The sequence below is a fragment of the Drosophila pseudoobscura genome, chromosome 3 (assembly GCF_009870125.1).
Source record: "Drosophila pseudoobscura strain MV-25-SWS-2005 chromosome 3, UCI_Dpse_MV25, whole genome shotgun sequence".
NCBI lineage: Eukaryota > Metazoa > Arthropoda > Insecta > Diptera > Drosophilidae > Drosophila > Drosophila pseudoobscura.
The window spans coordinates 12,915,391-12,935,077 of NC_046680.1; the positions used below are offsets into that span (position 1 = coordinate 12,915,391).

General features: G+C 48.4%; 4 protein-coding genes across 5 annotated transcripts; 3 read left to right on the plus strand and 1 right to left on the minus strand.

Annotated features, from left to right (window-relative positions):
* Positions 1-526: 526 nt before the first annotated feature.
* On the minus strand, positions 527-19,247 carry hig (hikaru genki). 2 transcript variants are annotated; one of them, XM_001361020.4, is made up of 9 exons: positions 18,555-19,247; positions 6,682-7,812; positions 4,714-4,938; positions 4,294-4,391; positions 3,726-3,800; positions 2,853-3,189; positions 2,307-2,795; positions 2,009-2,191; positions 527-1,714 (listed from the first exon to the last, which is right to left on the minus strand). In XM_001361020.4, the coding sequence occupies exons 1-9, from the start codon at positions 18,682-18,684 to the stop codon at positions 1,491-1,493; spliced, it is 2,892 nt and encodes a 963-aa protein (XP_001361057.3). In that variant the 5' UTR covers positions 18,685-19,247; the 3' UTR covers positions 527-1,490. The 2 variants fall into 2 exon arrangements, with proteins under 2 accessions (XP_001361057.3, XP_004444219.2); XM_004444162.3 differs by lacking the exon at positions 3,726-3,800.
* Cyp4p2 (Cytochrome P450 4p2) lies at positions 8,918-11,044 on the plus strand. The gene is made up of 8 exons (XM_002138507.3): positions 8,918-9,152; positions 9,228-9,428; positions 9,479-9,560; positions 9,623-9,723; positions 9,789-10,059; positions 10,118-10,338; positions 10,398-10,712; positions 10,779-11,044. The coding sequence occupies exons 1-8, from the start codon at positions 8,951-8,953 to the stop codon at positions 10,937-10,939; spliced, it is 1,554 nt and encodes a 517-aa protein (XP_002138543.3). The 5' UTR covers positions 8,918-8,950; the 3' UTR covers positions 10,940-11,044.
* Positions 11,854-14,090, plus strand: LOC6898503 (cytochrome P450 4p1-like). The gene is made up of 8 exons (XM_033377743.1): positions 11,854-12,120; positions 12,213-12,413; positions 12,464-12,545; positions 12,608-12,708; positions 12,774-13,044; positions 13,103-13,323; positions 13,389-13,703; positions 13,770-14,090. Exons 1-8 carry the CDS (start codon positions 11,922-11,924, stop codon positions 13,928-13,930), a joined length of 1,551 nt encoding a protein of 516 aa, XP_033233634.1. The 5' UTR covers positions 11,854-11,921; the 3' UTR covers positions 13,931-14,090.
* LOC6898504 (cytochrome P450 4p1-like) lies at positions 14,511-16,582 on the plus strand. Its single transcript, XM_002138509.3, has 8 exons — positions 14,511-14,744; positions 14,827-15,030; positions 15,085-15,166; positions 15,229-15,329; positions 15,387-15,657; positions 15,725-15,945; positions 16,008-16,322; positions 16,390-16,582. Exons 1-8 carry the CDS (start codon positions 14,546-14,548, stop codon positions 16,548-16,550), a joined length of 1,554 nt encoding a protein of 517 aa, XP_002138545.3. The 5' UTR covers positions 14,511-14,545; the 3' UTR covers positions 16,551-16,582.
* Positions 19,248-19,687: the final 440 nt, after the last annotated feature.

A 19,687-nucleotide genomic window follows, 5' to 3' on the forward strand; every position in this document is an offset into this window, starting at 1 on the left:
AAAAGTCAATTACTAAGTACTCCCCACTCCTTTGCCAAATTAATTTCACTTGCGATTCTCGCCTGCCACTCCCACAGTGCACTCCCACCTCACTCATGGGCTAACGGCATTTCAGTCAAACGTTCAAAGCGGCTGCTCTTTCGCTTGCTTTGGCAAAAGTTTAGGCGAAACAGTTATTTGTTGTGCCTCTCCCAGTCACTCACTCACTCTCTCACGCAGATGAATCGCAGCTTTGGCCAAGGTAGGTTTGTGTTTAAGGTAAAGCTCACTCCCGCTCCCCTGGGTTGCCTTTCGCTTTCTATAACACGCGGCGACGAAATAGTTTTAGTCTATGACATTGGCTCACCTGGTAAAAGTGTACCTTGGCTGTGGCTGCAGCTTTCGCTCGTCGCCTCCCTGCATGATACTCCCCTAAGAGGGTAGCCTCCAGTTACTCCTTCCTGCTCACTCGGTTGACAATACCTTTTTATTCGTGTACTTTGCCCCCCTCCACAGCAGACAGATCAAGACAGTTAAAGACTGGGAATTGCATTTTACACAATAGTATTCGTAATTTATTTAAAATGTTCGTCTCCTTACATACATTGCAGCTGCTTACACACTCGTACTAATATCCTCCTTCTGTGTGTTTGATATATTAAATGGATATGACTTTCAATTGCCCTCGAGAAGCAGGGGCTTCTTTCGTTTCGTTTCGCTTTTCTTTACTTTTCGTTTTTCCTAACTAATTATGTATGTATCATAACTGTTTTGCAGCTTCCTTCCTTTTGCAACATTTATTTTGATAGAAGAATTAATATCCTGTATATGTATGTATATATTTACTGTGGGTAAGTGTGTTTGGTTTAAACATTTACATTTATGCAACTTTGATTTGCAACCATAATACATAAATACCTGTAATTAGCATTTGGATAAGTATTCGTTTATATATTTAGTAAAAGTACAAGTGTGAGTACCAGAATTATTCTGTTTAAAATTCAAGCGAAACGATTACTGAATATTACATATTTTCAAAGTTTTACAATCTGAAGAACAAAATACGAGTATCTACTATATATGTATATATATATAGCTTGCTTGAGATCAACCTAATCTTTTGCTGAAGAGCGGTTCGGGTGGATCCTAGAAGATTTTTCGTGTGTGGGCCTGGGCCTGGGCCTGTGCAGCGGGGGGAGAGAGCTCTGACTAAAGCATATACGATAGAATGCAATAAAATATATAGGTACGAGCATAATTTAGCTGTGGAATGAACATATCTAGTAAAATATCGTACTAATTTTGATACCTCTCACTAAGTTAATCTAAATATCACTCGGTTTCTTGATGTTCATGTTATCGTTCTGGTTTTTCTTCATGTTGTTTGAATTTGGAATTTTTCTAGCACATTCTCATTATTCAATTCACGTTGGATGGGTGTTCATAATACTAAATTAGGGCTGCCAACTCGATCCAAGAGTGTCAATAAAATGGCGTCGGATGCTCTATCTTTACACCTCCTCGTAGCTGCGGCATTTGGGGAGCGGGCCTGACCAATTGCCATCGGGCTGACACTTCGGCCGCTCCGGCGGCCCCGTGTTCCGGTGGTCCTCGTTGGTCTGGACAAAGCCGGGGCGGCACTGGACGCTCAGATAGTCGCCCGCATCGTAATTGAATTTTAGCGGCGCTATCAGACCGTTGGGCGGATCGCCGGGATACGGACACTGCGACTTGCCTGCACGTTGGGCGAGAGCATGGAGAGCATTGCATGGATGGTCATTGGGCATGCATGGTATGGTGTATGCGAATGCGTATGCGTATGTTTGTGGTGATTGGTGATCGGTATCAGAATCGGTTCGTAATCGGTATCGGGATCGCAATCGGTCGATTGGTTCAGCGGAAATACAACACAAGAGTCATTAATTCATTTTGGATGGTGAGTGGGCCCCACTCGGAAGATTGGGATCTCTCGCAGCATCTCTGTGCATATACGAGTATGTGTGTATGTTAGCAGCGGATGTCTACTTACAAAATGGCGGCGAGTGCGACCAGAATCCGTTCTCCGTGCAAATGATGCTCGACTCGCCCACCAGGGTGTGCCCATCGTTGCAGCTGAATGTGACCAGAGCGCCCACGGTCAGCCGCCGCTGACTGAGGCTGGTGCCACCGATGCGTCCGTTGAGTGGCGCCACTGGCATCACGCACTGGATGACTGCGGTACGGTTGTGGCAGGCAGGTGTGGAATCGAATAAACGAATTGTCAGTTGAGTTACGGTTTGGCTTTTGCATCCAATCAACTCGAATCTCCATCAGAATACAGCACTCACCTTTGCAACGCGGAACGGGGCCACTCCAGACGCCCGTCGGCTCACAGTCCAGCTGCGCCGGTCCGGTCAACTTGAAACCCCACTGGCATTTGAACACCGCGCGCCCCCATGCCGAGGTGTTGAGTTCAATGAGACTGAGATGGGGATCGTCGAGTTCGAGGCGCGGACATTGGATGGAGTGGCATGTTGGCGGCGGCGATGACCAATTGCCGGAGGCCAGGCAGGTGGCATTCCAGGCTCCATCCAGCCGGAAGCCCTCGGGGCATTCGTAAAGAGCTCGCTGGCCGAGCTTGTTGCCCTCCAGTCGCAGCTTGAGCGGCGCCAGCGGCTCTGTCAGCTGCGGGCACGTGGAAGTGGCCACCACGACGGCAATGCTGTTCGTCAGTCCGCGCGGCGACGTGCAGGTGAAGGTACCTGAGTCGTTGTTCTCGATATTCTTGATGCTCAGCCGGTAGCGTACTGCCTTCTCCTCCTGCGCCGGCGACCAACCTGTGGGGTGGGGGGTCCCATGTACAAAGAGCTCCTTCCACGGGAGATGGTACTCACCTGTCGAGTACTGCATGTACCAGCTGGTCCAGCTCCACTCGGGGGTTCCCCGCACCCGGGGATACATGCAGTCCATCAGAACCGTACTGTGTGGTGGAACAGCCATCACGCCGGAGGGCTCGAACGAGTGGGAGCCATTGAAGATCTTGATGCGGATGGACGGGGCACTGTCTTCCGAGTAGTTGGTCAGCACGGTGGTGGGGACGCAGCTGGGCATACGGGGGGCCCACAGCCCGTTGGAGCAGAGGACCCGCGACTCCCCGAGCAGCTTGTAGATGCCCAATTCCTGGCAGCGGGCCTGCAGCGAGTGTCCATGCGGCAGATCCCAGCCAACGTTCTGGGATTTAGCAAGGAAAATGTGCCAAGGCAGGACAAGGACAAGGACAGGGGCAAGAGAGGCAGGCACAAGGCGGGAGGAAGGTGTTGGGCGTCAAGCGTGCAGAAAGAGTGATAAAGTGAAAGAAAAATAGAGAGAGATAGAAAGAGAGAAGAGTAGAGAGATGTTAGCAGAAAGTCAAATGTGGTCCAGATCTGTTTTGGGGGCGGGGTACTGGATAACAGGATACTCTGGCGTGCATGTCCCCAAATCTCCGTGTGTCCGAGTGTATCTTTATCTTTATCTGCGAGTATATTTGTGGGTATCGCTGTGCGAGTATCTGTGTGTGTGTGAGAGAGTGCATGGGTCTAGACCGTGCATTTGATGCATTCATTCGTGGTCGCAAGCCATAAACAGGACCCACTAATTGGACCCGCTACTTCCGGTTGTCGCGTGGGCTTATGTGTGTGTGGTATCTGTGTATCTGTGTATCTGGTGTTTCGTTGACATCTACGGAACGAGCATTCTACACAACAGCATCTATAACGACGACTCACAATTTCTGTATTTGAGAGAAGTGTCGATTTGGATAAGCGCGTTTTACGCCAGCCGCGATTTGGTGGTATCGGTGTCTGCAAGAGAGAGAATCAGAGAGTACCAAAAAAAACAGAACATAGAGAATCGTTGCCTCTTGGGGCATCCGCATGCACGTGATGACGCTGGACTTGACAGAGAGAGAGAGATAGAGAGAGATTTGGTGCAGCTGATATGAGGATAGAGATAGTCAGAGAGATAGAGAGAGAGACAGAGAGAGAGAGAGCTACTGAGGGCGACGTGACGAGAGAGAAAGTCGAAGGTCGGAGGCTGAGCTCCTCTGGACCAAGCTGATATTGAGATTGAGGCCTACCTAAGCGTAGGGTTCTCCAGAGATCTCTAGGCGTTGGATAGGGTTCCCCTAGAGATCCATGTACGTGTGTGTGCTTGTGTGGGTGTGCATGTAATGTTGTGCTGTAGCAGTGGCTTTGGTGGTGGTGGTGGTGGCGGTGGTGGTGGTTGGTGCTCTAGTGGTGCCTGTTTTGTGATGCCAGTGGTGCAGCAGCAGCCACAGGCTCGTCGTCCACTTACCACTGAGATGTTCCGATAGCTGAGCAGCAGATGCGACGGTATCCGGTTCACGTGGCAGCTCTTGTAGAGGGGCTGAAACTTCACATTCCCGTTATCATCTGGCGGGACCGATTGTAGTTGGTGGGGGGTGGGGGTGGCAGGGAGGTTGGAGAACATTAAGTGGGCGTCAAATGAAACAACAGTCTGTTGGTTTTGCGGACTCTTTTGTTTCGTGTGTATTTGCATTCGTATAAATGATTTGGCAATTGCTTTTTTTGTGACTTAAATGTACTCGTATAATCTGTAACTGTAGGCTGTAGCTGTAGCTGTAGCTGTAGCTGTAGCTGTAACTGCAACTGTATCTATGGCTATATGTGTCTGTATCTTTTGTGCTGACAGTATGTTCCATTGTGCATTTGTTCGTGTTTATGGCTCACTTACCCTCCTCGTTGGTGGCGCACAGCGGTCCCACCCACTTGCCCTTGACGCAGCGTATCTTGCAGAGCCGACGATCGCCCATGGGCCCAATCTCGCCCGGGAATCGGATCTCGGACACCTCGGTGAACTGCTGCAGGATGTCCACCTCCTCTTCCTCCTCCTCGTCCTCGTCGAACTCGGTGTCGTCGGGATGGACGGGCGAGTAGCCGGCCTCCTCGTCGTAGATGCCTGCAGTTGAGAGTTAGGGGTAGACGAGAAGAACAGAAGGTGTGGGCGTTATGAGATGGGCAATGTAACATGCCAAGAAACGGGGGTAGATAGACATTGAGAGGGCAAATAGAGCAAGCATCTAATGAGCTGTCAAGCGGGATGAGAGATGCGGTATGTGGATGCGGGATGCGGTATGAGGATGACCAAATGCGGATGCTGAATGCGGTAGACGATGCTGAAGGCTGCTGGTTGACAATGAATGATCCCATCCCAATTGCCGTCTAAGTTATCCGCACAAAGAGTCAACGAGTTGACCCAACCACTCCAAAATGAATCTGCCTCCTTCAGCAGGATCTGCCCCATTTCAATGGAGCTGGGGTGGGGCTGTGCAAGCGAGAAACCCTTGAGTCTGCCTCTTGGGCACACACATTAAACCATAGAGGAGCCACGAGACGTGCGAAATGTGCTCCCAACTGAAAATTTCAATGGGAAACTCGAGCGGGTCGGGCTCCTCAGATATGCATTAAAAGAAAACCATAAAGATGGGGCTGGGGTGATGGGGTGGCGGAGTGGCCACTTAACAGGATACAACTTCATTTCTAAGCAAACCATCAAAAAGAGCTCCGAGAAAAGGAGAAGTGAAAAGGCAAAGATAACACGAAGGATAATATTATGCCAGCGAATGGGGCCGGCTAATAGAAAGCAAAAAAAAGGGAAGAGGACGAGGACCAGGACGAGGACGAGGACGAGGTTGAGGACATGGTTACGGTTTCTGCTATAGCTGGCCAGAGCCCACGCCAAACAAAGGCCACAGGGGCAGGGGCAGCAGCAGCAGGAGGCGGGGCAGTACAAAGGGAAATCATTGAGGATTGCAGCACCGTAACAAAGGCCGGCACGGGCAGCCATCCAACAAAGTAAAGTCCGGGATGCCCGTGAACGGACAGGTCGGCTTCTGCTCTGCTCCAAACCACGACAAAGATATAGACGGAGCAAATAAACCATGACCACGCAGCAGGGGGTGTCCAAATGGGGGCAATGAAAAGCTAAAAAGGGCTAGCGTCAGGGTTGGTGATGCGGAGGGGTGATTGGGAGGGAGGAGGGGAAGGAGTGATCGGGCAGGTGCCTGGCGCAGGTGTTAAGCAGATGGGGGATGAGCTATGGATGTGGCAATGTGGCTGTGGTTCTGTGCGACTGCGATTAGCTTTTACGAGTATGTTCGAGTATGTGTGTCTGTGTCCTCCACTTTCAACTTCCGTTTTTTATGTGTGTGTGTGTGTGTGTGTGTGTGTGTGTGTATGTGTGTATGTCCAGTGTGTGGCTTTTAGTGCCCTTGCAAAATGGCGGCAGAAATCTGCAATTTTAATTATTCTGTAAAGGCTAAGTGAAAACTGAAATACTTTCCGTCTTTCAACTGTGGATCTTCCATCAGTCTTGAAGGTATGGATGCTGAAGATCTGGATATAGCATGTCTTCGTAAAGACTGACACAAAGCGGACCAGGAATAGATCTAATAAGATAACCATTTAGAACCTCTCACTCTTGCAAGGGCATTAGAGGCTCTGGCGTTGGCCAGAGACGCGGATCGAACTGTATTTGCTCTCTGTGTGTTCCACTCAATCGATCGATCTGGTGGATAGATCTGGGCACAACACAGACGGACAGACAGACAACGAGACAGCGACAGCGGCGGCAAATTCTTTGTAAGCATTGGGCACTGTGGCATTGCCAGTGTCTGGCCGCTATGTGGGCGCACACACTCACCCTTGTCCTTGCGACTGGTGGTCTTGGAACTGGAGTCGCCACCACCTTTCGGACGGCTCAGTGCACCCGTGGTCTTGCCCGACTTGCGCTTTACACGTTGCAGGGCCACTGCTGCACTGCTCGACTGATTCTCGTAGCGATATTGGGACTGGTTCTCCTCCGCCTCTGCCTCCGGCTCCGCCGCCGTCCCCGCCGCTTGCAGCTGCAGCTGGCCAAGATCGCCCTTGGCATCGATGCTGCGACGGCTGCGCCAACGCGGATTCAGGTCACGCTGGTCGAGCTCTGCATCGTGACTGTCACCGCGTCGGCGATGATGGCCAGAGGTCTCTGGCTGGACAATTTCCAACTCCAACTGCTGCTGCTCTTCCTGCCTTCGTTCCGCTTCTGGCTGCTGCTGTTCCGCCTTCCGTTCGACCTTCTGCTCCGCCTCGGACGTGGAGGGGGAGGGTTGCTCCAGCCTGTTCTTCTTCTTTGCCTTGAGCTTGGCGCACTGCTCCTTGTTGCCCTCCGCCAGGCACTTCCGCATCTTGGCCTTCTGCTTGAGCTTGTGCAGCTTGGAGCGCAGCGCCCGACTCGGCTCGCGGCTCTTCAGGATGTCGGCAATGTGCACGTAGTAGACATCCCCCTCGGCGGCCAGCTTGCTGCCGGCCCAGCGATCCGTGTCCGACGAGGCATCCGCATCATGGAGAATAGCATGCCGCTTGTATCGACTGCCGCGGCCCCGTCCCGTCTGTCCATTGTCATTCTCAATACGGCGCCGTCGCCCGGAGCCGGAGCGACGCTTCTTTCCCTGCTTGCGGTTGTTGTTCGTGCGCTTTTTCCCCTCCTCGGTGCCCGTGCCCGTCTCCTCCTCGTCATCCAGCTCGTCTTCGTCGTCCACCAGGCTGGCAGCCGCATCTCCGACATGCAGATGCTCATCGCCCAGGTCCAGGGAGTAGGGATTCACAATGGCTGCGTGGTTCTCGCTGGGATTGCGGGCCACCGAGTCGACAAACTCCACATCGGCGGTGGTGAAGTCCTCGGGCAGGTATACCTGCGTCGTCTCGAACTTGGCATACGGCTGCTCCGTGGTCTCATCCGGCTTGACAATCGTGAAGCGCACATCCGGCGCCCGGCAGCCAGGAGAAGCATCTGCAAAGGAGAAAGAGTGAGAGAGAGAGATATGTAAGTATGTACATCTGAAGGGGCTGTGGCACATGAGAACGAGAGCTCTCTCGACTGGCAGGAGCTTATGCGATGAATATTTCATTTTTGATCTAATTTAATAACTTGGCTCCAACTTCAGCTGCACTTCCGATTCGACTACGACTGCGACTGCGACTTCGACAGACTTTGAAGTGCAATCGAAATTGCACATTTTCAATATGCATTTGGCATGCGAGCATGTAATCAGGGGGCGTGCCGGGTGGTGCCGGGTGGTGCCGGGGGGTGCTGTATTTCGCATGAGTGGCACAGGCTGAGACGGAGTCTGAGTCTACAAAAGCGGAAGGAAAAAGTCATGGCAACATTTTCCAGCATTCGGAACTTTGTAATCGCCAACGGCGGAGACTTAAACTTGCCTTTGCTCTCCCCGATTCATCTCTTATTTCGCAATTTCTCTTCAATTTAACAGAAAGTGGGTCAAAAGCAGTAACACAGCAGAGAAAATGCATTGCAACATTCGCACTCGCACTCGCACTCTCATCGTAATTGATGCAATTCAATTGCCAATTAGCAGCTAATGCAAATGCAGATGCAGATGCAAATGGAACTGCCAGAAGATACCAAAGGCGAATGACCAGCGGAAAATAGAAAATGTTACTTAGTTGATTAGAAACCTAATCGATAAGGGGTTCCCACAGACAGAATCCATGGCGATAACATAAACCTAAATTTTAAAGACTCTGGTGACCCCTTTAATATTCGATAAGATATCACTGAATGCTCCTTAAGAATGATCGAACGGGAGAGTGCTCGTGTACTGCCACACGCAGTAGCTGCAATTATTTCCGGTTTTCCATATACTAAGTATCTGCTGGGTAGTAGATCTCTATTCGTTGGGCTCACGCGTCTACCCGGCACAAATCGCCGCCAGATGAGCGTGCTATCGTGTACATGATGTACGTTATAGGAGTATATGTACACATTGTACATACACGAGAACTCACTACAATCTAATCAGTTTAATATATATATAATATATGTTTTGTTGTTATTAATGTGTTTTATGCAGCCGGAGGCATTCTGTCTCAGTTTCGTTCGAGAAGCTCGCGAGCGCAGTTGCGGAACAATGATTGTCGTCTTATGGCTGACGGTGGCCCTGTGTGTGATCGTGCACTGGCTCTATCGGGTCAACAAAGACTACTATATTATGGCCTTTTTCTCCCGACGAGTCCGCACCAAGGATGGCAGGCCCGTGGAAAGCATTGTGCCCGTGCCCAAGGGTCGGACGATCTTTGCCAACTGCTTAGACCTGTACGGCAAAGACCACGGTGAGATATGGGAGGGTCTTGACCCGCCTCCGCCTATCTGATCGTTCTCTTCTCACTTCAATATCTCTTGAACAGCTGGCGTTTTCAGCTACTCCCGAGAGCTGTCCCAGAGATTGGGAGAAAGCTATTTGCAATATGGCATGGGCCTGCCCATATTCAACATTATCGATGCGGAAAACGCAGAGAATATACTCAATCATCCGAAACTGATAACCAAGGGTCTGGTTTACGACTTCCTGCAGCCGGCCCTGAGAACTGGGCTTCTGACTTCCACAGGTTAGTTGATCGAGAGTCCCAAACCCTAACCTAATAGCCACTCCTTTCAGAAAAGAAATGGCACGCTCGTCGCAAGATGCTGACACGCACATTTCACTTCAATATACTGGAACAGTTTCAAGAGATCTTCCAGTGAGTTTTTTCACCAAACAGTCTATTCGACGAGCTAACATCTCTGTAATCCACTTTAATAGAGCCGAAAGTCTGAAGTTTGTGCAGCAGTTTCAAAGTCAAGACGAGAGCATCGTTTCCCTGAGCGATCTTATACCCAGATTCACTCTGAACAGCATTTGTGGTACGTATAATATATATATGAATGTGAAACATTGGTTAGTCATCCATCAATTTCCCTTCTTGCAGAGACTGCCATGGGCGTAAAGCTGGATGAAATGGCCGAGAAAGGTGATCGTTACCGCGAGGGCATCCACATGATCGAAATGAGCTTCATCAGGCGCCTAAGCAATCCTCTCCTGTGGAACAAAACTATCTATAATTGGTTTGCCGCCAAGACGTATGATGCGTTCTTAAAAACGGTCCACGAATTTTCCAGCGAGATCATTGCCAAGCGGAGGATACTGCTCGAGGAGGAGCTGGAACACAGAAGATCGACTCAGACAGCCGATGATGACATGTGAATAGATCAGAAAGCATGGGGAATCTCTGATAAACTTTTTCTGTTTCTGCCGTAGTTTCGTGAGCAGGAAGAAACGTTTTGCCATGCTGGACACCCTGATTTGTGCAGAGAAAGATGGCCTTATTGATCATGCCGGGATATGCGAGGAGGTGGATACTCTAATGTTTGAAGGATTCGACACTACCTCCATCGGCCTTATCTTCAGCCTGATGAACATGTCCCTGTATCCCGAAAAGCAAGAGCTTTGCTACAAGGAGCTCGAAGAGCACATAGACGGTAGGCCGAGCAAATTCTAAAGTTAACTCAATTCTCTACACGTTCTATCCCTCTTGCAGATAACTTCGACAATCTGGACCACAATCAGTTGAGTAAACTGAAGTACCTGGAATACTTTATAAAGGAAACTATGCGCCTGTTCCCCTCCGTTCCGATCATGGCTCGTCAGACCATCCAAGAGACGGAGTTGGCCAATGGCCTCATCCTTCCCGAACGCTCTCAAATCACTATTCACATTTTTGATGTTCATCGCAATCCCAAGTACTGGGACTCTCCAAATGAATTCCGTCCGGAGCGCTTCCTTCCCGAGAATTGCCAGAACCGGCATACCTATGCCTACATTCCGTTCAGTGCGGGGCAACGGAACTGCATTGGTAAGGGACATAATGATGACTCGCCTTTTATTTGGGTCTCTAATGACTATATTTCGTTCCGTTTAGGCCAAAAATTTGCCATGCAGGAGATGAAGACACTGATTGTTGTCCTTCTCAAGAAATTCCGGATTCTACCCCTGATCGACCCCAAGACGATTGTCTTTAATGTGGGCATTACACTGCGGACACAGAACAACATTCAAGTAAAGCTTGTGAGACGAAATTGATTCGCCCTGCTTAAAACTTTTAAGTGTTGGTTTGGTTTCTAGAACTTATACTGTAACTAGTTGTCATTAACCGGACTAGAAATATACGTACGTAAGATACTTTAACAACTGCAGTGCAACCGATGGGGGGTTCAAGCGTTGAATAAGGCCTAGCCGAGCTTATTAATCGCGCTACATATATAAAAAAAGCTCTACAACAAGTCCAAACCATTATTATCTATCGAGAAACAAGTCTTACTCGTTTTGGCTTGAGTTTCGTGTGTGTTTATAAACACAAAAGTTTTTATATTAGTTATGTGTACGACTCAGAGATATCCGGGTTTATTTTTCATACAATTCAATAGATCCTCAAGAGACTATCAAAATTGTTGCGAATAGGTACAATAAATAGCCTTTCTTTCAAAGAGCAATAACTATTCGTAATGACTTTTAGTAAAATATTGTTTGATAATTCCAGAAAGATCTTGAAAATTTCGAAGTTTTAACGGCTTTACTAGCAGTTCTGCGGCAATATGGATACGGATAGAATAATATCATTGAGCGTATAGTTCTTGATCCTGAGTGTGGTTTCCTCCTTTATATCATAATCACGCAGCAGACTCATTTGAATTATGACGATAGTGTACACATGCATATTATGTTTGTACACGCCCATGAGGTGGTCCAGTCCCGCAACGCTCTCACTTTTTTCGGGGCTTATTTTACTCAGTGCAGGGTGAGTGATAAATTGGATAAGTGTTGGTTATCTAAGACGAGAAAGAGAGGGAGTGAACCACTTTGTATAGTTTTATCATGGGTGTGCATATACTGTGACAGCTTGTACGAATAATCTATCTACCCATAGTAAATGTATTAAATCTTATCAGCTTTAATGTTTGCTTGTAATTATAAACTTAAACAGGCAATAGTCGAAAGACCATTCGGATGAATCGCTCGGGATCGCAGTTTCGTGAGAGCAGTCCATCAGTGCGGTTGTGTAGCGATGATTGTCTTTTTGCTGACTGTGGCACTGTGTGCGCTCGTCCTGTGGCTCTATAGGATCAACAAGGACTACTACATTTTGGCATTTTTCTCCCGACGAGTCCGCACCAAGGATGGCAGGCCCGTGGAAAGTATATTGCCCTCGCCCAAAGGTCGGACGATCTTTGCCAACTGCTTCGATATGTACGGCAAAGACCTCGGTGAGACATATGAGACTCTTGAGCCCTCTTTGCTTATCTCTTCACTCCTTCTCTCTCGTTCTCACTCTCTCTGATTATTATGCCTTTAACAGCTGGCGTTTTTAGCTACTCTCGAGAGCTGTCCCAAAGATTAGGAGAAAGCTATTTGGAATATGGCATGGGCGTGCCCTTACTGAACATTATCGATGCAGAGAACGCCGAGAACATACTGAATCATCCGAAACTGATAACCAAAAGTCTGGTGTACGATTTTCTACAGCCAGCCCTTAGAACTGGTCTTCTGACATCTACAGGTAAAATGATCGAGAGTTCCAAGCCCTAAACTAATACCCACTCCTTTCAGAAAAGAAATGGCACGCTCGCCGCAAGATGCTCACTCCCACATTCCATTTCAATATACTGGGACAGTTCCAGGAGATCTTTAGGTGAGTTTTGTTAGCAATCAACGAATGCCGCATTCCCTGAAGCCTTCAATCCACCTCGACAGAGCCGAAAGTCTGAAGTTTGTGCAGCAGTTTCAAAGTCAAGACGAGAGCATCGTTTCCCTGAGCGATCTTATACCCAGATTCACTCTGAACAGCATTTGTGGTACGTATAATATATATATGAATGTGAAACATTGGTTAGTCATCCATCAATTTCCCTTCTTGCAGAGACTGCCATGGGCGTAAAGCTGGATGAAATGGCCGAGAAAGGTGATCGTTACCGCGAGGGCATCCACATGATCGAAATGAGCTTCATCAGGCGCCTAAGCAATCCTCTCCTGTGGAACAAAACTATCTATAATTGGTTTGCCGCCAAGACGTATGATGCATTCTTAAAAACGGTCCACGAATTTTCCAGCGAGATCATTGCCAAGCGGAGGATACTGCTCGAGGAGGAGCTGGAACACAGAAGATCGACTCAGACAGCCGATGATGATATGTGAGTGGATCAAAAGGTAAAGGGCATTTTTGCTTATCTGGATCTTACTCTGCTATAGATTCGGAAGCAGGAAGAAACGTTTTGCCATGCTGGACACCCTGATTTGTGCAGAGAAAGATGGCCTTATTGATCATGCCGGGATATGCGAGGAGGTGGATACTCTAATGTTTGAAGGATTCGACACTACCTCCATCGGCCTTATCTTCAGCCTGATGAACATGTCCCTGTATCCCGAAAAGCAAGAGCTTTGCTACAAGGAGATCGAAGAGCACATAGACGGTAGGCAGATAGAACTCTTAAGTTAACTCCACTACAATTCTCTACTCGTTCTATCCCTCTTGCAGATAACTTTGACAATCTGGACAACAATCAGTTGAGCAAACTGAAGTACCTGGAATACTTTATAAAGGAAACTATGCGCCTGTTCCCCTCCGTTCCGATCATGGCTCGTCAGACCATCCAAGAGACGGAGTTGGCCAATGGCCTCATCCTTCCCGAACGCTCTCAAATCACTATTCACATTTTTGATGTTCATCGCAATCCCAAGTACTGGGACTCTCCAAATGAATTCCGTCCGGAGCGCTTCCTTCCCGAGAATTGCCAGAACCGGCATACCTATGCCTACATTCCGTTCAGTGCGGGGCAACGGAACTGCATTGGTAAGGGACATAATGATGACTCGCCTTTTATTTGGGTCTCTAATGACTATATTTCGTTCCGTTTAGGTCAAAAATTTGCCATGCAGGAGATGAAGACTCTGATTGTTGTCCTTCTCAAGAAATTCCGGATTCTACCCCTGATCGACCCCAAGACGATTGTCTTTAATGTGGGCATTACACTGCGGACACAGAACAACATTCAAGTAAAGCTTGTGAGACGGAAGTGATTCTTCGGGCGTAGTTGGTATTGGTTTGTCCTGGACGGCTGTAATAGTATAGCAGATGTCGTTAAACGTTCAGAAATATACATAGGATATCTTTATAGCTGCCATCTAATCGATTGAGTTAATAAAACCTCGTAATATTAAACGAACAAGTTCAACTTGATTTTTGTTTGTTTGATTTGGTTTTTTCTATAGACAAATAAGTCGGCTCTTAGAATCTCTTTGAGGGCAATTCAATAAATACACAGAATTCGTGGAAAATGAAAGCCTTTCTTTATAATCATAATCAACCTTGCATCGTAATCTATAATCCAACTATACACCCCTTCGCACTGCGATTCACGGGTACTATCCACTACTCTCGTCCAAGTTCTCTTCTTACAACCAGTTCACAGTTCACAGAAAATCGTGTTCTAGACAGTTGAGAACGCATAAAAAAACGAAGGCATAATTTCGTGCTACTAGATATATGTACCTACTCGTATGTTCGCATACGTACATATAGTCGTACCTATCTAATCAGCTTTGTTGTTTCTTTTGCTAAAAACGAAAAAACGAATGGCCATTCGGATGAATCGCAGTTTCGTGAGGGGAGCCCACCAGTGCGGTTGCGGAGCGATGATTACCTTGTGGTTGACGGTGGCCCTGTGTGTGGTCATTCACTGGCTCTACCAGGTCAACAAAGACTACTACATTCTGGCCTTCTTCTCAAGGCGTGTCTACACAAGGGATGACCGGCCGGTGGAGAGCCTAGTACCTTCGCCCAAGGGCCGTACGATCTTTGCTCACTGCTTCGATCTGTACGGCAAAGACAACGGTGGGGCATGGGCATGGGTGAACTTTGCTTGTGACCGGTCTAATCTTAAACGGGCCTCTCTTTATCAATCTTTCGTTAATAGCTGGTGTTTTCAAATTCACGCGCGACTTGTCAAAGACTCTTGGTAAGAGTTATGTTCGATATGTCGTAGGCATGCCTATTTACAACGTAATCGATGCCGAAACTGCCGAAATGATACTGACCGATCAGAAATCGCTGATAGGAAAAGGATGTGTCTACAATTTTCTTCATCCAGCCCTCAAGACAGGTCTTCTGACATCACAAGGTAAGGCGAAAGGTCAATAATTTAGAGGTTCCCTAACAAACGGCCCTATTTCAGGAGACAAATGGCATGCGCGTCGCAGGATGCTGACACCCACATTCCATTTCAATATACTGGGACAGTTTCAGGAGATCTTCCAGTGAGTGTTTTCACCAAACAGTCTATACGGCGAGCTAACATCTCTGCAATCCACTCTGATAGAGCCGAAAGTCTGAAGTTTGTGCAGCAGTTTCAAAGTCAAGAGGAGAACATCGTCTCCCTGAGCGAGCTCATACCCAGATTTACGCTTAACACCATTTGTGGTAGGTCGGATCTTTGGAAAATGGGGAATTCTCTGTAATCCATCTGTATTCTTTCAGAGACGGCTATGGGGGTGAAACTGGATGAAATGGCCGATAAAGGTGATCGCTACCGGGAGAGCTTCCATATGATCGAGAAGAGTTTCGTCCGGCGCCTCAGCAATCCTTTCTTAAGAAGCACTACCATCTACAATTTGTTTGTGGCCAAGGAGTACGCTCCGTTCCTGAAAGTGGTCCACGACTTTTCCAGCGAGATCATTGCCAAGCGGAGGATACTGCTCGAGGAGGAGCTGGAACACAGAAGATCTACTCAGACGGCCGATGATGACATGTAAGGGAGTCTCTTATTAAGGGAGTGCGTCTGCGTGACCAGTCTTCTACCTCATTCTCTTTGGCAGCTTTGTCAGCAGACACAAACGATTTGCAATGCTCGATACCTTGATATGTGCCGAGAAGGATGGGATGATCGATCACGCTGGTATCTGCGAGGAGGTAGACACCCTGATGTTCGAGGGCTATGATGTGAGCTCCATCACTCTCATCTTCACCCTGATGAACATGTCGCTGTATCGGGATAAGCAGGAGCTCTGCTTCAAGGAAATTCAAGAGCACATTGAGGGCAAGCAGAGAGATCTTTAAGCAAACTCCACTCTTACACTGGACTCATTCTCCCTCCTGCAGATGACTTCAGCAATCTGGACATCAATCAGATGAGCAAGCTAAAGTACCTGGAATACTTTATAAAGGAGACGATGCGCCTCTTCCCGCCCATTCCACTTATGGGCCGTCAAGCAGTGCAGGAAACAGAGCTGGCCAACGGGCTCATCCTTCCCAGCGGCACCCAGATCCACATACATACCTTCGACATCCATCGCAATCCCAAACACTGGGATTCCCCAAACGAGTTTCGGCCGGAACGTTTTCTGCCGGAGAACAGCCAGAACCGTCCTGTCTACGCCTACATTCCGTTCAGTGCGGGGCAAAGGAATTGCATTGGCAAGTGGAAAACTTCAATTCGAAGGCGCGATTCGGATAGACAGTAATTGGTTTCCTTTATCTTTAGCTCAAAAATTCGCCATGCAAGAGATGAAAACCCTGATGACTGTTATTCTCAAGAAGTTCGAGATCCAACCGCTGGTCGATCCCAAGTCGATTGTCTTCCACGTGGGAATTACACTGCGCATCAAGAACCATATTCGCGTTAAGCTAGTGAGACGAAAGTGATTTTGTCGCTAATAAAACTCCAGTTACTCCAGTGTATGTTCACATTTAGTTCGAGTTGTGGCTCTGATATCAGGAAATGTCCTCCTTCCGACCCGACCTCTGGAAACTTGCTTCTGCCCGATTATCGTTGGCATCTCGACAGCCGCCGCTCTATATATCATTCATGCATGCACAGTCGAGCTGAAGGAGCTTCCACTCTATTTTCTATTTTCTATTTCCATTTCAACTCCTGTGCCCCATAAAATCTCAGTGGGAGCTCCCCCTCCGGCCGAAGCTATCCTTTTCCTGCAGTTATGCACAAAAGAAGATAGAAGATAAAAGAGAGAGAGAGAGAGAGAGTGGGAGTGGGAGGGAGCGAAGTGGAGTAGTCTTTATCTTTTAGCACTCATATAAGGATTGCATAATGTCCTGGCGACTTTTTGTCATCTTGCCTTTTCCTTTTTTGGTGTTTTACGGCTTCAACTGCTGCTGCTGCTGCTGCTGCTGCTGCTGCTGCTGCTGCTGGTTTCTTGGTTTTTTTTGCTGTCTTTGCGATTTTGACAGTTCGTTACTTGGTTATACTCGTACACCCCTTCGGTCCGCCCATTTGCATGCATAATGCAAAGTCAGCTTTGTCCTAAGCGGGAAAGGCAGCGACACGCATAGACATGTGACCATGATGCCACTGGCTGCTGCACGGCCAACATCATCATCATTCTTCGTGCTCTGGGATTTATGGGACATGCAATGGCATGGCCGGGAATGGGGCAGCAGGCTGCGGGCTGCGGGCTGTGGGCTGCACGCTGCAGGCTGCAGCTTCTGGTCTGTCAGTTTTAGTCGCTATTTCGGTTATTGCATATTTCATCCATTTCTCTTCCTCTCACCCACTCTCTTTGTCCCTCTCTCTCACTGGTTTTCCCTGTGTCAAAATTATGTCGCCACTCTGGATTCCATTGGAAAGTATTGTAAACGAAATTCCATTCGTCGTTTCATTTGGGTTTTGGCTGAGCAAATATTTGCCACACTGAAAATTGAAAGTGCAACGAAACACCCTGCCCCCAGCCCCCAGCCACCAGCCACCAGCCACCGAAATGTGACGCGCAAAAAGCCAACAGCCAACAAATGCGCCACAGCCAAAAAGAAAGTCGCAATATTCCCAACATTTTGCGTCGCAGCTAAAGTCCTCGAGACGCCACCGACTGTCGATGTGAGGCAGAGGTAGGGAGACGGGAGACGGGAGACAAGGGTAGTCGAAATGAATTAATTACTTGATGCGCATAGCATTCTTGGTACTTGGTCCTTGGCAGGAAATTGCGTGTGAGGCTGTCTTGTCGGTCGATTTACATTCGCGTGTTAACCCGAACTCAACCACAACCACTCCCCAGCCCCCCGCCCCCAATCCCTCTGTGTAGCCACTTCCCTTCTTGCACGACTCACATGACGCTATTAATTTCTATTATCCAGCCTCCCAAGGCCTCTCCCTCTCCTCCATGCCATGCTTCGCAACGAGCTTTCGTGCAATTGCTTTTTTCTTCGCCCACCTTTCTCGCTCCCTGCCCCACCCCCACTCTCCGCTTGTTGATTCTGATTGGGATTAAGGCTGCCCATGGCCATGGCCTGGTCCTGAGCCTGGGCCCTGGGCCGAACGAGCGCTGGGCCATCGTTTTGATTGCCTTTGTGCCGCAGATGCCGTGAAATATTTCATTTGCTGCCAGTTATTTGCTTTTGCGCTTTGGCCTTTCCTCTCTGTGTTTCTGTTTCTGTTGCTGCTTCTGTTGCTGATTCCTGGTCGTGTCTGTTTGTGGCTTTTCCTTACGGCTTCGGCAGTTGGTGCGTGTGTGAACATCGCATGGAAATCCCATTTAATAAAGTGCCTGTGCATCGATAGAGCCCTGTTGAGACCTGTCATAATCCATTTTCGGGTTTCTTTCTTTCTATGCTAACTGAAGGTCAAACTGCAAGCACACCTGCACACATGTACACCTGTCCCCCCATGTACCACACATATATCCAATTAAAGCTCACCTGGCTCCGACGTGCTGGTGGTCTCATCGGTCTCCGTGTTGGCATTGCTTTTATCGAAGACCAGCAGCAAAACGGTCAAGGATATTAGGGCCCAAAGCGGCTTATGCCGTATTCGCTGCCTGCTCCACATGGCTGTAACTTCCGGATCCAGCTGCCCGCACACAAGTTGGCCAAATATCAGAGTGCACTTGCCAAGAGTCTCTCTTTCTTCCTGTCTTTGGTTTGTCAATCACTCAATGCACTAGTCTGCGATGGCGAGGAGGCAGAGCAGAACCTTTAAGCACTTTACCAAAATGTCTCAATGTTCCGTGCCGCCTTTTAAAGCGTGCCCAAGTTGCACTCCCTAAACGCCAGTAGCATGCAACGCCTGCAGCAGAACTTAATGCCACAGCACAGAGGCGACGGCGACGGCGACGGCCACAGCTAGTGCCCCAACAACAGCCCTTCACACGCTGCCTTTCAATGGCGCTAAAATAGAAATCCACTTGGCCAACTCAACGTCAAACACTTGAATAAACACACTCCTCAAACACATGCATCCACCATCTACATATATGTATTTATGTACTGTGGGCCTTAAAGTCTCACTTTTGCTTTCACTGGTATCAGCTCCACTGTGCACTGGAGGACCAAAACTTGAACACTTCCTTGCAACAGTCGACAGCGAAATGCGAATTTTGGATGATTTGGTCGGCAAGGACGTTTTTTTGAGTCCGCCCGCCTTTAAATGTTGCTGGTGGTTAAGAATATTGCTCGACAACAGTTTACAGCCCAGTTCGGCTCGGAGAGAGAGCTTTACGCTCTGAAGAATCATATTTGCGTTCAAAAACGAGCTTCGGGTTTCGAAGCAACGAAGCGACGAAGGAGAACCGATGTCACGTGCATTTTGCCGGTAAATCGTGTGTTTTTGTTTTGATTTGATATTTTTGCTTATCCTCCCTTCCTCGCTATCTTCTCTGCTGTTGCTCCTTTCGCTTTTCCGTGTGTTCCAGCGGGTGCCAGTGTGTGCGTGCCCTTGTAATTTAACACGTAGCCTAGGGGATGCCATGCCCGAACCTCCTTCGCCTTCTCTACGGCACGTGGTCGGCTACAAGTGCAGTTTTCCACTTGCCTTCCCCTCTGATTAAGTTATC

Bases quoted from the DNA above. Each gene is read 5' to 3' on its own strand.
- Cyp4p2 (XM_002138507.3), top strand. From the start codon at position 8,951: ATGATTGTCGTCTTATGGCTGACGGTGGCCCTGTGTGTGATCGTGCAC. The intron at 9,561-9,622 runs GTGAGTTTTTTC...CCACTTTAATAG, and splicing joins CAGTTTCAAGAGATCTTCCA to AGCCGAAAGTCTGAAGTTTG. The intron at 10,339-10,397 runs GTAGGCCGAGCA...TCCCTCTTGCAG, and splicing joins GCTCGAAGAGCACATAGACG to ATAACTTCGACAATCTGGAC.
- LOC6898503 (XM_033377743.1), top strand. From the start codon at position 11,922: ATGATTGTCTTTTTGCTGACTGTGGCACTGTGTGCGCTCGTCCTGTGG. The intron at 12,414-12,463 runs GTAAAATGATCG...CACTCCTTTCAG, and splicing joins TGGTCTTCTGACATCTACAG to AAAAGAAATGGCACGCTCGC. The intron at 13,324-13,388 runs GTAGGCAGATAG...TCCCTCTTGCAG, and splicing joins GATCGAAGAGCACATAGACG to ATAACTTTGACAATCTGGAC.
- LOC6898504 (XM_002138509.3), top strand. From the start codon at position 14,546: ATGATTACCTTGTGGTTGACGGTGGCCCTGTGTGTGGTCATTCACTGG. The intron at 14,745-14,826 runs GTGGGGCATGGG...TTTCGTTAATAG, and splicing joins TCTGTACGGCAAAGACAACG to CTGGTGTTTTCAAATTCACG. The intron at 15,658-15,724 runs GTAAGGGAGTCT...TCTCTTTGGCAG, and splicing joins CAGACGGCCGATGATGACAT to CTTTGTCAGCAGACACAAAC.
- hig (XM_001361020.4), bottom strand. From the start codon at position 18,684: ATGTGGAGCAGGCAGCGAATACGGCATAAGCCGCTTTGGGCCCTAATA. The intron at 7,813-18,554 runs GTGAGCTTTAAT...TCTCCTTTGCAG, and splicing joins CACCAGCACGTCGGAGCCAG to ATGCTTCTCCTGGCTGCCGG. The intron at 3,190-3,725 runs GTGAGTCGTCGT...GCTAAATCCCAG, and splicing joins TTCTCTCAAATACAGAAATT to AACGTTGGCTGGGATCTGCC.